Here is a 16,509-nt window from a genome sequence, read left to right as displayed (position 1 = left end):
AAATTAAATAAACTAACACAATTTCATAGCGTTTATATTTGGCGGACCCTGCCACCTTTCTCTCATCCAACAGTAGTGTTCCTTTAGGACCTTATATTCCTTTAAGAACAGCTTGTTTATTCAGTTATCGAAGAAATTAATATTTGAGTTTGTATTTTGCACCCCATACTGACTTTCTTCCTAAAAACTACACAGTGCACCTTTAATCCGTGCCTCTGAGCATCATAATCGCTGACACCCGAGTAAATAATGACACAGCTCGCCGTGGATATGATGCCAAGATAGGAAATCTTTTATTACAGAGAAAAAAAACTTTTCTTCCAAAATATAGAAATCTGTACAACTTCCGCACAATCAATTTACATGAACTGTACAAATTTACAGCAGTTCATCACAACATACCCAAGGAAAAGAAACTGAACACGATAAAGATGTACTGACATGAGATCACAAGATAGACAGCTTTTCTTCTTGGGTAAGCTCGGATTTTTTTGTCTATTTTTTTCTGGTTTTGTAGGTAAATAGAAAAAAAAAGGAAAAAAAAAATAACAGAAAAAAGTAAAAGAAAGAAAAAACAAAAGGATACGTCTACACTTACAGATCATGGAAACTAAGATTTTTTTTTTTTTACCAAAACAACTTTGGTCCTTGCCAACACTCCCATCACAAATGGCTTCACTTACGAAAAAGCGTTATCCATGTTAAAAGATGAAATACAAAAAAAGGAATACATCTAAAAACACCTCTGGATAGCAATTATTGGCACTTCCCATGTGTAATGTTATGTACTCTACCATTTGTTGTACAGTTACAATACATTCTACAATATGTAAAAACACCTCAAATGTGAAAGTGGCAATAATTCAACTAATCAATGACAACTTTTGACGACAACAACAACAACAAAACTGCTGTTCCCTTCCTGCTTCATGTCTTAACATGCACAACTTTTCCACAAGGGTATTTATTGAATGTCCGAGGCCTGAGTTTGGCAATACATTCCAGGAGAGACTCCTCGCGTCTCAAAAAACAAAATGTCACGACTTCAACTTGACATATTTAGTGCATTTTAATGTGCTATTTTACCTCCGACTTACTCAAAAGCACTCTCAATTCTGTAACCTATGTGCGCACAAGCTGAATGGATGCCATTTAAATAATCGACATTACTGAGAAACCATTTTTCGGGTGGTGGTAGTTCAGTTGAGAAGGTGTCGAAGAGGGATTTGGACTTTAATTTTTTTAATTTTTGGGAGCTCTAAAAACAAGGTCTGTTAAAAAGTGGGTTAGATCACCAGACTAAAAAAAAAATCCTCTTAAAAAGAGGATGAAGAGGAGCAAAATGGGGATGGCAGAGTGGAAATATGAGAAAATCTACCAGTGTGACCATAAAATACATCGAGAGAAGAGTGAGACGAGACGATCTGCTCGTGACCGAAATATAGACCAATCTCGTGAAATCTCATGACATAAAAAAAAAAAAAAAAAAAAAAAAAAGCTATAATGGAGCAGCGAGATTTTAAAACTGGTGTCCACCATGGAAACCAAAGCTCTGGGCTCCCGTCCCAGCGAGCTCCTCTCCATCTGGCCAACATGGAATCACTGCTTTTCACAGATTGCTGAAGGGAGTATCAGCAGAGAGCAGGGAAGGGGGGTTAGGGGGTTGCAGTGCGTCAAAGGCTATAGCTCTATTACCCATGATCCTCTCAGGCTTAAGGGAGCTTAAACACCCATAGGTCTGGTAGATGAGCGGTGAACCAGCCTGCCGTGACAGATTTGGCCAGTGGCTAACGCCCGAAGCCACCCCGGCATCTGCTCCCGGCTCGCAGCTCACCGCTCAGCCGCAGCACCTGGAGTGGAGTTGGGGGTACGTCAGACAGCCATCACATCCTTTCATATGTGTGTAAACAAAGTCGCCACTCAAACTCAGTAATCAGGTGCAGCGCGATCCAGTGAGATGAAAAACAGAAAACAATGGCCTCGTACCCTCAATTCTTCATCTGTGATCCATGTTTCCACATCTCTCACTAGCCCCCCCAGTGCAGCTTGAGCACGCCAAGCGCGTGTGCTGGTTTTGTTTTATTTTAAATCCATCACTGCTGAGGGAGCGTCAAGGGCTTCTGGTCAGGGGTGGGGGATGTTGAATAAGTCCAGAGGTGGGGGGGCTGGAGGGATTTTAGCTGCCCTGGACAAAAAGAGTCCGGCCCTGGCCCCCCTCCTCTCTCACACCAGCTCCCCCCCAGTCCCTGCCTTCCTTACCCAGCTCCCCACGGTGATGGATGATGATATGTGTCACATTAAGTCTACCTGCATCAACAGGGGGTCAGCTAGCAGCATGCTGGCTTGGCTGAACAGGAGGTCTGAGCTGAGGGGTGATATGTGGCACTTGAGGCACTCTAACCCCCCCCGAACCCCAGCAGAGGTTATGGGGGGGAGGATTTGAAGCTGCCAGGCTGGAAAAGGGGACACCTCCAGCGAGGGTCTGGGCAGCAGGTTTAACCAGGCAGGCTCACGTAAGCCTGATATTACATTTAAAAATCACGAATGGCTCATAATTCATGACAAATGAGGTCTTCCGTAAGGCAATGCACCTCCAATGCACACATGAGGAGAAGTCTCTCCCTTCTGCAAGACCTCGGAAATAGTTAAATGAAAATAGAAAGGCTGACAAGGCCTGGTGTTTGTGAATTCAAGTTAAAATTGATTTCTGAACAGTCGGCGCTCCAGACCTCCCTCTGGCCAAAGCCTCACACAGTCATCACTTAGTCCAGACCTTTCAGGCTAACTTTCCTCGATCAGCAACACAAATCACCGTCTGTGTGTCTGAGGGGGGAAAACAGCTTAGCTCTGCATCCTGCCAGAGCGAAACAGTGCCATATGAACGGATGACAGAACGTCTTCTAACATACCACCAAGAAAATACTCTCCACCTAAAAATCAAACAGCTCTGAAATGTTCAAATACAGTGTAAAAATAAGGGTTTTTGAAATCCAGAGTTGCACGCTCCCGATTCAAATAGACGCCAGTCTACCTCGACGTGGGAGCTACAGTATGAACAAACGGCTAAAAATTAGGAGGGCAATAAAAACGGTGTGAAAAGGTGACATTCGAATGGATGGAATGCAGGCGATTTTCTCTACAAAACAAAAAAAAAAAAAGAAAAGTACACATCCCACACAATCTAACGTCAAAGTGCATTCAATGTCAATTCTAACAGGGCCACATGACCGAAAAGTGGGTTACAGAGGCCCCCCCTTTATGCTACACTTTGAATTTTGGTGATGCAGGAGATGACGAAGTGGTGGAAGGGAAAAGGGGGCAAAAAAAAACAAAAAAAAAACAAAACATGGGGACTTGATTGTGAATTTCAACAACATTCATTGACTGAGGGAAAGGTGAGAGGAGATGGGTCCCCAGCTTCCCTCCACCCCCGGAAAGCTACACATACATGGGTGATGGGAGGGCAACAGTGCAACAGGACACACTGGTATCCATAGGTAACAGGTGTCACAACACATTCCACTTGCACTTACATACAGGCAGAGAGAAGGTCGAGATGAGGGTTTTCTGAAGCTCGGTGCTGATGGTAGACGAGGGGGGGGAGCAGAAGTTAAGACTCAAAGCTCTTTTATTTTCCAGCTACAAGATAAAGAAAATTCCCTGTGGTCCAAAAAGGTGTATTTTTATAGAAAATAGAGATGCTGTCATTGGGCGTTTCTTTACCTCGAGCTCAGATTGCGAAAATGCTCAGTCTACACTTCAACTCCCCCATCAAACCCCGGAAACAAAAACACATGAAAAACTGAATAACCTCTGGATTTTGAAATTCGAGGGGTAGTTCCTGGTAAAAATTCCTTACAATTTAGGTGTTTTTGCGGTGTTGAACATGTACCCATAGTAACCACAAGTAAGAAAAGTGCAAAGTCCATGAGAGCCCCCTCAGAGATGGAGCTGATCACCATGTTGTTTACAGTCGAGGGGGGAGGGGGGAGCCAGTCTCCATAGGGGTTCCTGGTTGGTTGGTTTAGCTGCCCCAACAGTTCCATTTCCACAAAGCCTCTCCTCAAAAACGGAGTGCCCAGCTGATCCAATGACACAACAGAACAGATGATTACGGGGAGAGAGGGTAAAAAATATCAAACCTACAAGGTTTCCATCACCTGGACGATAGGCCACATCCTCTGCTTTTTTTCTCTTTTGCTTTTTTCTTCTTTCACTATTTCATTTCATATTCTTAGCTTTAAAAAGGCTCACCCTGACCTGGTCACATGATCTGACCAGCCATGGCGTGACCCTGAACAAAAAAAAAGTAGGCCGGGGGTGACGGTGTGCCTTTCTAACTGGACACAGTCATCATATTGTAGGCTTTGGAGGGACTGGTTCTGCCCAGCACCATCAGTTCCTCCTTGCAGCTGATGTGACTGTCCACCATGGGGCTCATTGGCCCGTTGTTTCCTGAGGGGGAGCCAGCCATGGCGCCGGCCGGCGTTCCTGGGGGGCAGGGCTGCGACTCGTACAGGACGCAGATGGAGCCGTCCTCACCGATGCGGTAGGACACCTCGAAGGGGTCCACCCACAGCGTGAGCTCACTGGGCAGCAGCAGGTAGAGTTGCTGGATGGTCAGGCCGATGCGCTGGCCCGCCTGCCCCACCAGTGGGTCCATCTTGTGGTTGATGCGGATGCAGCGGTATCCTGAACCCTTGCAGGGTCTGTCTGGGAACCAGTGGTGCTTATATTGCTCTGCATAGACAAAAAGGAGAGGATGGAGGGAGAGTTTAGCTTTGGAGTGATGTGGGCAAAAATCATGTCATGAGACAGAAGAGTCAACAAACGGAAAGATATTACTGAGAGCTGAGTAACACTGGACTACAGACGTCTGAACAAAGGTCGAACCCGACCCTTAGATGAGTCCATGTGACTTCATAAACAAACTGTAATATGGCCATCAAAACTGTTTATGTCAAGATGGGAACATCATAAAAGTAATAAAAACCCATGGTGTTTATTAAAAGGTTTAATATGTGAGATCCTTGTTTATTATATTCTCTTTCAATAAATTCAATCTGCGGGCCAAGATAAATCTAATCTAATCTACATTTGGTTCGTCTCCTAAAGTTAAACATGAGTAAAGCTTAATCATTAAGAGGACGAGATCTTAATCGCATGTGCTGCTTTTCTGTCACGAGGATACTTAAAGGTGCACTGTGTAGTTTTAGGCAAGATGAGAGGGATAATCATTGGATGTTTATTTACGCCGAAATTAAAGTTCTGTGTTCATCACTGGATAAACAAACAAAACAAATGGGGACTTTTTTTAATCTCATCAATATCTTCAATATAACATTTTTGATTTTGATAATCTTCTCCTAAACTATAAAGTCTCCCTTTAAGAGGACAAGATTGTAATCTCATTTGCTGCTTGTGTCACAAGGCAACTTAAGTGGTAATAAAATGAGATAGGCCTGACAAAGAACAAATAATGACAAAAACCTGCTTTAGAATCAACACTGTATAAACCTTTTATGGATTTATTGATGTTGTCTGTTCATGTGGACGTCTTACAAAAGCCAAATAAGCCTATATCTTTAAAAATAAAAAATGTTTTAAAAAATCACTGTATTGTACCTTTTTGGTGTAAAGTACAGGGTGTAGTTGTGTGCAGAGGGAATAAGAAAGGAAAGAAAAACATCACCACCTGTTACAGCCCTGATAAGCAGCCATAAACAGGCGGCCAGCAGCACCCTGGGCTTACGTGACAAAAAGAGGCCCATTGAATTGCCCAATCCCTCCCCTCGCAGCCGTCAGTGTCAAAGTCTCCCATGACTGGCTGGACAAAAACACACCGAAAGTGTCTAAGTCCCAGCCAGCCATCTGGGACACTGGGCTCCGCCTCCTCTTAAAGGGAGAGGAACCTATTTTTCTCATCTGTGTTGGAGTTACTAAAACGCAGTGAAACTGGTGATTCAGAGTGACGACACTCGCTCAACGCTTCAGGCATTTTTCGTGGTCAAGATGATGAGAGGAAAATCATCTCCTGGTTGCCTGATTTTTTTGGGTGTATGAGGAAGTAAAATATGGCTCATTCTTTCCAGGATAACTCACTTTTGGAATAATAAAAAGGCATTTTACTTTTACATTCAAAATCTGTTTGGTTCTGTTCATTTGCTCTGACATGGTTCACCCATATTGAATTACTATTCATGCCAATTTCATTGTGGCCAGTGAAAAACAGGGTAAGTGAAGTAGGCCAGCATTCGGGCTGGGGCCCGGAGGCCACCTGTATGCATCCACAGAATAATAACACCCCTTCCTTCCATGTCCCCCCCCCCCCCCATGTCTTATCACTAATGGAGGGGCTGGCACTCGCGAAAGAACACAAGGGGCTGGATGATCTTTCAGCCTCGGACGGAGCCACAAAGGCAACCACCAACTAACCCTGGAGCAGCTGGGAAAGGATCAGCTCAGCAGGGCCTATTCTTAAAAACGAGGGCGCACGGGAGGAAAAAGAAGAGGGGGGAGGAAATGGGAAACGGAAAAGCAAAGCAGACGAGTGTGTGCTTAACCTTAAGAGTTAAGCGAAACTGGGTTGTTGTTTAGTGCAGCTGACCTTTAACACCACGGTTACATGGGTGTTTTTCCACTCAACGCCATTTTCTGCAGCAGTAAATCTGCTGCTCCGGAAGAATCGAAAAACCCTGTTCAGTACAACTACACAACTATTGCGACTGTCAATCAGATCGCCCTCCACTTCCCTTGCTCTCGGCACAAACAAGAGGAGTGGGGCTTTTCACGAGGCAGACACAATAGTGAGTGATTGTGGCGTTTCCAGGCACAAAAGAGCTCTGGGCTGGCCTGGTTTGGAAGCAGGAAGCCCCCACTGGGTACCCACTTTCGTCTCCACACATAAATCAAAATATGTTATGCTTTTAAAATTATATCAGAATTAACTATAGATTTGTTGACAACCGCAGCTCCATAAATTGAGTCCTGCACATGGCAGATTGGCCCTCATAATTCACATTAATTTCATTTTATTCACAATTATGCTCTCTAAATACATGGTGGGTTAGGCTTTGTTTGACTGGACTTCCCCTTCGTTTCCTCCCCGACTACCCTGCGCTGCCTCCTCCACCTTTAATGTCCTCCTATAGGCGCCCCCAAAAACATCCCCTCCCCCACACACATAGGTCTCGCAGCCATTCAGCTCCAACTTTTGTCTGTTTACAAACACGGCGTCCACAGCTTTTGGGTAACCTTAGCTCTAAGATTTTTCTCATGGGGAACATTTTTCAGCATGCCAATGCTGGTTGGCTGCTTTGTTCTGTTGGACATTCGACATGTTACCGAAACGGTCTGCAAACTAAAGACATGCTTTTACATAAGCGAGCTCCTTACGCCTGAAATCTAGGTCATCTGCTGCCCGGGCGATGGAGGGAGGCAGATGTATGGCAGCTTTAGAGGCCCGAGATTGGAATGTGTTTACAGCAGAGGGCGAGACACAATCCCCCGGGCACAGCAAGAAAAAAAAACACTATGTTTGAAAGGAGCAATGTGGAAATTCACGACTTCAATATTAATGAGACAGACGTGCTTATTGTCGCCATAACTGGATAAACAAGCTGCTCTCTCAGAGAAAAGGTGGCAGGGTCCGCCACATATAAACAAAAGGCACAAATTGTGCTGCCCTGATGGAACAAAGACGCTTGTTTATTTACTTTGTTTAGGTGGCTGTAAAAATAAAAATCAATTATCTTTCTCCTTTGATTAATATTGTGTCCCCTAAACTACACGATGCACTTATGAAAATTAATCTAAGCAAGCCAATTTGTTGTGCATGCGCCGTTTTAAAGTCAATGGGAAATATGGCAAAATATGTGTTTACCTTCTAGGCTACATGTAACAAGCCAAATAATTTTCACGGCGTTTTCATTATGCCACATTTAAAAACATTTTTTTAAAAGAAAAACACTGTCAGGTTTGTGGCGCAAGTGCTGAAGGTTGCTCTAAAAATTGCACATCTCTTCATTATCAGCGCGTTCGGCCGTGATGCATTACGTAATTGAGCTCACTGGGGGCTGTTTTGCTCACTTCTCCGAGAGCTTCATCGACCGAGGGCGCACTTCCTTGTTCGAGCCAAGCGTCCCTTTCCACCCCCTCCCCCCTCTTCCTCGTCTTCTACCAAACAAAAGTAGCTCACCTAGCCGTCTAACTCGTTCTTTTTCGCCAAAATACATAAAATTCTACCACTTTAATCGACCGCGAATCGCCTTTTTTAAGCGCTCGTCGTGTTTATACGTTGACGTTTTCTCCCCCTCCTCCCTCGCGGAGGTGCGCGAACAGTGGTGCGCGTCGGTATCGCTGATAGTGATAGTTGGGAGAACAAAGAAAGGCTTCTTCTGACCCGTTCTCGGGCCGATTAAACCCGAATTTCGACATTTTGCGCCGAAATAAACACCAAACCCAAAACGTGAGCGTGTTGTTTGTGGTGTGAGTGTTGTGAGTAGAGGGTTTGGTGGTTTTTCTTACCTGCCAAAATGTCCTGTAAGCTTTGGCTGAATGTTTGGACCTGTCGATCGTTTACGTGTCCTTTTACCCTCAGAAATCTCGTCAGAAATCCGACGGCGGCGGTGATCTCTGGTTTCATCGTTCCCCGGGCACAAAGGGTATGCATTGAGAAAGGCAACGGCGACGATCCGCGCTCGTTTGTTGCTTTTTTTTTTCTTTTCCTTCTTGTCTTTACGTCCAACCGTTCGTCTCCGCTTCTGGCCGATCCGTATCTGTTGGCGCTTGTGTTGGTGTTTCTCTTGGCATTTATTAGACGAGGTAGAGGGAAGTTGTTGTTTTTGTCAGAGTCCGTGTGCCAGGACGGTTCAGTGCTGGGAAACAGACGCCTGTTACTAGTAAATACAGGGGGTTGGAGGGGGGGTCCTTTGGTGCCACGTTGACCAACCCGCCCTGATCACTTTCCTCCTCCAGAGTGAGGCTGTTGGAGTGGCGGAGAGGGTTTTTATAGCGCCCCCTCCCCCTCCCCGCAGCCTCGAGACGAGCTGCTACAGCAACAACAGCTGGCCAATCAGGCGCCGGCGTCCGTCTGACGAGCCACATATAGGAGGAGTGCGGCGTTCGCGTCACCGCTCTGAAAATAAACAGAGGTACACAGCATGAAACCTCGCTGCCTTCACGGCCCGTCGGAAATGCGGGGGGCAGGGAGAGAAAAAAAAGGAATGGAAACAAAGCCAAACGTCAACAAAGAAAAAAAACTCGCATGATCGAGGTTGAAGAAGTTGGAGCAGCAACTAGTTGTAGAAATACACCAAAGCTGTGCAACTTTAGAACATAAAAATACGAGGAAACGTAGTACTACACGCTTATGCTGTCACATTTAGTTTAATTATCCAACAAAAATCCAGTCGCTCAATGGTTTTGGGAACAACCAGCAGTGTTTCCAGGCTGCAAACTAATCACACAGAAGCAGCATTTGCATCCCAGAGCTGTAATAAATCCACATTTTGACTGCCATTAAAGGGGCGCTATGGAGATTTGTAGCAGTAATGCAAACTCTATTAATGAGGTAATTTACAAACGCAGACATTTTTTCCATTACTGAATAAACAAACTGCTCTCAGAGGACAATAAGCTCCCAAGGAACAACGTTTGAAGCCAGAAGGGTGGCAGGGTCCGCCACTTATTTTAGATTATGTGGCGTCTCCCCCCCTGTCTCTCTCACACCATCTTATCTCAGCTCTACTGTCTCCTACTGGATCTACATGATAAAGGCAACAGGCCTCAAAACACATTAAAATAGAAGCACATCACACAGTCTAGCTAATGCAATACCTCAGCAGTCTGAGATGTCCCCCTCCAGGGGCAGCAGGGGGTTAAAAATCAAAGTAGACTTCAATAATTTAAAACCCACAGTAGCCTACCTTTGTGTTGCTGTCCCGTGCATATTACAAATTCAAGATTCAAGATGCCTATTGTTGCTCCAGTTGCACAAATATACTGCTGTAAAACTCCACTACGGTGATTAGTAATTAGTGAATAAAATGTATATAAGAAATGGTAATAATGGAATAAATTAAAACAGGATGAAGAATAAATGAAATTTTACTTGGTCGAAACTTCACTTTTCCAATTCTTCACAGGGATTCATGATCAGAATATACTGAGAGCAAATTAAAAAAGCAAGTTAAATGAAGGCTTAAATGTAATTTTCAGTTTAAAGTGGTGTACATTTCACAAGTCTTTCTGTGCTGAAAGATCTCACTTGGAACTAAAACGTTCCTTTTTGTAAACAACATTTGTTCCCCACACGTTGCTGGATTGTTTATGGTGCGGTGCGTTCAAAGTCGGGACTTTATTGCTGCTTATATTCAGGTTAGGTCAGGCCAGAGAACAGGTGTGTGTGTGTGTGTGTGTGTGTGTGTGTGTGTGTGTGTGTGTGTGTGTGTGTGTGAGAGAGACAGAGACAGGAAGAGAACGTCAGGCTGTTTCTTCACTCAGTGTGTCACTTCAGCGCCTTGCTCCTCTTCGACACTTTTCCTTTTTCTCTCTCTCTGTGTTTTGTGTGATCTGTGATTGTTTCTTCGCATATAAAAACAGGAAGGACTCTCGAATCTCTCCGCCGACCCCTCGTTTAACAACCGAGGAGGCGACGCGGTGCCAGCAGGAAGCAGTGAAATCTGCTGTCTTTTTTCCCTACGTGCTCGTTAAAATCAGTGGAAAAGTACAGGCCGCCGTTGCTTTGTTTGTCGGAGACACACGGCCGGCGATGACCTGCTGAGTGCTCCAATCATGATGCAATCAGACAGACCTGGACCACACTGATTGGCTCAACCGCTGACCTTAAAGGTGTAAAAGGAAACACACGCAACATTAGGAAACGCACACAATAACCAGTGATTGGTGGTTTAATCACACGGCCATATCGAATATTCTCCACTACGGACCACACAGCCATCTTGACTGTTTTGAATTTAAACGTCTTCAGTCTTATGTCATCGTTGAGGTTCAGTTTTTGTTTTGTTGGAATATGATTTCTAAAAGTTTTGTAAAACAGGGATGATATCTGTCCTTTAAACTGCCAACAAAAACAGACTCGCTTCCCCCTCTTGTCAAATAAAGGTCCTCTCTCTTTCACGCAGGCATGTCCACACACGTCCTCACATGTGTAAAACCCCCCCGCCTCTCCATGCATTCACAGTTTCGCCCACAGTTACACACTGCCGTGCTATTTAATGAAACAGCGGCGAGTTTCGGTGTCGTCACGCTGAGAGGGGCCCCGGTCATCAGCATCCACTGCCCATGTGTAACAGTTGCTCACGCTGCGGTTTAGCACAGCTGATCATTTCGTTTTTTTCCACAAATCACATCTGTTTGACTCCATCCAGAGATCCTCGCATCGGCGCAAGCTGTGACTTTTCACATAACTCAGATGAGCAAAATATCCTCGGGGTGGGGTGGTGGGGGAGTATCACTGACCCAGTAATGTTCAGCTGCCGTGTGAGACGTCAGGTCGTGTTTTGAAAATGTGCTTTTACTTTAACGTTTGTCTCCTGTCTTTTCATACGGGTTTCTCTCATGAATCGATCACCTGTGTTGTGTTTAAAGGGCTGTATAAATAAAGTAGACAACAGTACACTGCATATGTCGTAGGGAACAATATATGAAGTATGAAGATTGAAGGGTTAAACATTTTCCAAGAGGCGAGGGGAAGTAGCCGGATTTTTCTTCTTTTTTTTTTTTCTTTTGGTAGCTGTGTTTGAGAAATAACAGACCCATCTCCTTCCCAGCTCGCCAGACATTTTGTCACGGCCCTCGGCCTCTCATGCAGATGCCCGAGATAATCTTTAGTGTCTGTTTGAGACCCTGGCAGACTTGAATTTAACTCCGACATAAACTCAAGTCAGGTGAGGCAGTGTAGACGAGTGTAGGAGTCCACATTATAGGACGAGTTGAGCTGACGGATGAGTGAAACGTAAAACTCACCCGGCAGACCGCCGTTCATATCCTGTGTGTGTGAAACACCCAAATCAACGTTGGCTTGTTTTAGGTTATAAAGTCAACTTAGAAATTCCTTGATTTGTCCCGCAAACGGGGAAAGAAGAAGAAGAAGAGCTAGAGCAGAAATAGAATAGAGTAGGATCGCGTATACATCATATGCACAAATATAAACAGCGTAATTATCAACTTACGTACCGCACTCGCTTTAACGTCACATACGTCATACGTGAGGTCACATATGTAACCAAAATAAATGATGTCACAAGTGTTATTTACACAACTCAACGTAGCATGCTAATAAAAACCCGAACCACGATGTTTTCCTAAACCTAACCAAGTAGTTTAAAGTGCCTCAACATGGTCACACAACAGAACTAATGTGATAGCTTCTGGATTTCTGTCAGTATTATCCTTCGGTTTGGTTTGGGTGTCCGAGCTGGACACTTTGATTGGTTATTTTTCTTTCTCTTCTTCTTTTTTCTTAAAAAGGAGAAAGCTTATGTATAATTGACTCCAAATCCAAAGACAATAAAGTCACTAAAAGTCTGTTAATATCATTCTTAAAGCCACTAAGTCGGCCATCAACGTTCAACGACTGCACCAAAGTTGGACTTTCCTTCAGAAGATAAGCTAATCTAAAGATGCTATATTTTCTTTCCCTTTATTTTAATGTTTAGGCACAAACCAAAACGTAAAAAAAAAAAAAAAAACAGCTCCGTGATGGAAAAAGCCTTGAAATCTTCCCCATCACTCTTTCTCAATACTGACTGTTTTTTTTCCAAAGTTTGGCCGCGGCGACGGCACAATAATTTGGATCATTATCCGCACCCGCAAATTTGTGAAGCTCATTAGTAGCTAGCTTGTATTGTTTATAGAAGAAATAACAGGTTTTAGCGAGGCACCGGAGAGCCAATCAGCGGCTCAGATGGCAAATTAAAGAGCCGGGAGCGCGTTCATCAGGCTCACCAAACGAGAGAGGGTTTATGGCCAGTGGAAAAGCATTTTGTTTTGTTTTCTTCGGGGATAAAAACGAAATACTTGGGACGGGGAGGCCCTGTGGATACGTTTATCGAGCTGCGGTGGTGGTTTCGGGTAGCTTCTGTGCAAGTTTCGATCCTTGTTCACTTGTATTCAGCTCGATCCTCCATAGATTCTGAGTGTAATATCACTTTTAACGCTGTATGTCCAGGTGACACAATTTGGCACCCGTGTGTGTGGCTATAATTTCCATATGCCGCACAGTTGTAGCTGCTGGAGGAAGTCGGCCACCGTCCCAGTTTCCCCCGACAGGATTTCTTCTTTCCTCCTGGGTGTACAGCAGCAGCAGCAGCAGCAGCAGAGCGAGCAGGAGGTTTGCAAAGCGAGCTCAACAGCAGCACACATCTGTACCGCACACACACATATACACACAACTGTGGGACAGGCAAATACCTCATTACTGACTGTGTGTGTGGGAGTGTGTGGTTATGATTTGGCTGCAGCGGAGATAAAAGTCAAATAGGATAAAAGAGAAAGAGAAAGAAAAGCACTCGCAGGAACAAAGCCAGCCTGTGACTTGTAATCAAACTTGGAAAACCCCCGAACCTCCCTGCTACCTTTTTTTATATACATATATTCGAAGTACGAGAAATCCTGCGAACACCTGAAGCAGACCCACACAGAGAGCAAGAAAAACGTCCTGTACCACTGGTAGTTTTCAGTGTAGCACCGGGGGTAAAATATGGCCCTGGTTGTTGCCAGACAAGGGTGGGGTATCCTGTCGTTGCGGGCCCTCAGTTAGACTAATGAATGGAGGCTTTTATCTCCAAACCGCACGTGAACTGCAGGAAAGAATGTCAGGTCGGGCCACGAAGAGAGAGAGAGAGAGAGAGAGAGACTTGGGCTGCTCGCTGGCGTGGGCAGAGTTTTTTCCAAACACCTTATTTTCACGGAGGTGAACACACACGCTTTATACATTACATACTTGGACGTGGGCCTACGCGAGGGTACAAAGGGACACCAACATCTGCGGGTCATACAAAAGCTAAACCAACATGGGCTGCGTTCGTCCAGACGCGAGACAAAAACAACGCCCCTGTGGTTCCCAGCACACACACATCAACACACACACAGGTGTGACTAGCGCTCCCAAACACTCACAGATAATTATCTGCGTCTCTGGCCGGGAATCGGCTTATCACACCAGCGCAGATACACCGTCACTGAAGCGTGTTCCCTTTTGTACAGTCAAATAATTGGGATTTCTCAATAACAGACCCACCGGGCATGTTTGTATCGACTGTGCTAATAAACCTGAGGCCTGATTGTTCCTCAACTATCAGTTCTATCGTGCTAATAGAGGAAACTAAGAGCGTTTACACAAGTAGATAAGTGCAGTTTTTCAGGTGTCGTAGCTCCATCTGACCAGGTACAACAATAAATGCTGTTTTAAGATTCTGCATCATTACTTTTGATTGGATACTTGAAGAAACTTGCCAGACTTTATACAAATGAAAGTAGAAATTACACTCTTCTGGTATTATGATGGCTAATGCTAATTAAAGTTTGCCAATTTTTGGTATATGGCAGTGGAAATGGCAGGACTAAATAAGGACCTTATGGTGGCTAAAGTTAGCTAATTTTAGAAAACTAGATGTTGTAGTATAGGCCAATGACTACATCAAGATCTCGTGGGAGCTAAAGTCAGCTTATTTTAGAAAAGAATATGTTGCAGTATAAGACTCAGGAGGTTATTTTGGCTAATGTTAGCAAACTTGGCAGATGTTGTGGTGTAATTATGCTAGAACTTTATGGTGGCTTATATTAGCTAATGTTAACAAACATGGATGATGTTATACTATAATCACTGAATCAGGACTTCATGTTGGCTAATATTTGCCAACGTTAGCAAACTTTAGGTAGATGTTGTTGTATGATTAGCCTCCTAAATTAGGTCCTTATGGTGGCTAATGTTTGCTAAATTTAGGGTAGATGTAGTATATTAGGCTACTAAATCAGTACTTTATAACGTTATCTAATGTTAGCTAATATTTGCAGAACTGCTCAGTGCTGTCATAGCCTATCAATACTGAAACAGGACCTTATGGTGGCTAATCTTAGCAATCACTAGCAAATTTTAGTTATGTTGATGTGTAACTGACACTTTTGGGTCGGGACTTTATGACCCCATTTGGTCTGACCAGTGGTTTGTGGTGGCTAATTTTAGCTAACATTAGCAAACGGACTCTTCTCCACTTGCGCTCCTGTTGAAACAATGTTTAAACATTTACCATTATTGTGTTACCATCATATGACGACAGTAGCTGCTGATCTACAAGAGTTGACGAGTCACACTTTAACTAAATTCCCCTGACAATACTTTCCAGTGTTTTAAATGCAGGACTTTAAATAAATTGAGTATTTTAGTGTTTTTCTATTGCTGCCTTCACTGAAGTAAGCAATGCAAATGTTTTCTTCTACAGTACAGCACAAAAGACCATCTCTAAGTGTCAGATAAGCTCAATACCAAACATTATTACTGTATGTTGTCTCTGGTGCAGCCTAATCTTATTTGTTTGGTGGGGGGCAGCTGTCTTATGATGTGCTTCTGAACAAACATAACATAAAGCAAACACAAGTTGTGGATTGTCACTCCAAGAATGTCGAAATGCCTTTGAGCCCAAATGGAAACGTGACGAGTGACGTCGCCGTGAGTGTGCGCGGGTGTGGCCCAGACGCGGTAATCACCTTTTTCGGAAAAAACAAGTCGAGTATGAGGGAAGAAAAACTCTCGACGCCCTGCCCACTTTGATCCTCGGTCACCGGGAAGAGACTCATCAGAGAAGAACCACAAACTTTCCATGATGCGCTCTCGCTCGCTCTCACTCTGTGCTGATGTTAAATCAAGCAGGAAGCTGCCGCGGCCTCCCTCACCGCTGGACTCTCGCCTCCGTGCTCTGCGGCTTGGCCTTGACTCGTTCACAAAAAAAAAGAAGTGGAGCGACGTGCACACCAAGCGCCTCAGGAAATCATCTTTTTATTTTTTCTTTACAATTGCTTTCCTTTCCCTACTTCTCATTCGGCTTAACCCTCCCTGTGTTTACTTAATTCATTTTCCGGCTTAAAAACCAGATGGATCCTCCAAGCAAGGCTCGCCTGAGAATAAGCACTATGTGGCTTCTTTCCCATCGCCGCGGTATATTCCATTATTCTTTCCTTTTTTTTCTGCACTCTCCAGAAACATCTTGAGTTATTCATGTTCTGTGCTTGGCGAGGCAAAATACGCAGCTTTAAGTCGGGAGGCTTAAACTCGTCCGCAGCTGTACATATTGATGTGCAAATTATTCAGTTCCTCCCCCCTTTTTTTTTTCCACTCGCATATGAAGCTCTCCACGCCAGGTGACCAAGTTCCTCGGTAATCAGAGAGAGAGGGGACCTTACATCGGTCATCTCTCCATGACTTTTAACAATATAAACCCCGCGTTAGCGTGTGCTGATGCCTCTGTGTGTGTGTATTTATAGCGGTGA

The 16,509-nt window shown here is 44.3% G+C and overlaps 1 protein-coding gene across 1 annotated transcript; it reads right to left on the bottom strand.

Annotated features, from left to right (window-relative positions):
* Positions 1–269: 269 nt before the first annotated feature.
* Positions 270–9,003, bottom strand: btg1 (B-cell translocation gene 1, anti-proliferative). The gene is made up of 2 exons (XM_030439655.1): positions 8,527–9,003; positions 270–4,740 (listed from the first exon to the last, which is right to left on the bottom strand). Exons 1-2 carry the CDS (start codon positions 8,669–8,671, stop codon positions 4,337–4,339), a joined length of 549 nt encoding a protein of 182 aa, XP_030295515.1. The 5' UTR covers positions 8,672–9,003; the 3' UTR covers positions 270–4,336.
* Positions 9,004–16,509: the final 7,506 nt, after the last annotated feature.

Source organism: Sparus aurata, chromosome 14 (assembly GCF_900880675.1).
Source record: "Sparus aurata chromosome 14, fSpaAur1.1, whole genome shotgun sequence".
Lineage (NCBI taxonomy): Eukaryota > Metazoa > Chordata > Actinopteri > Spariformes > Sparidae > Sparus > Sparus aurata.
This window is presented reverse-complemented; position numbering and strand designations above follow the sequence as displayed.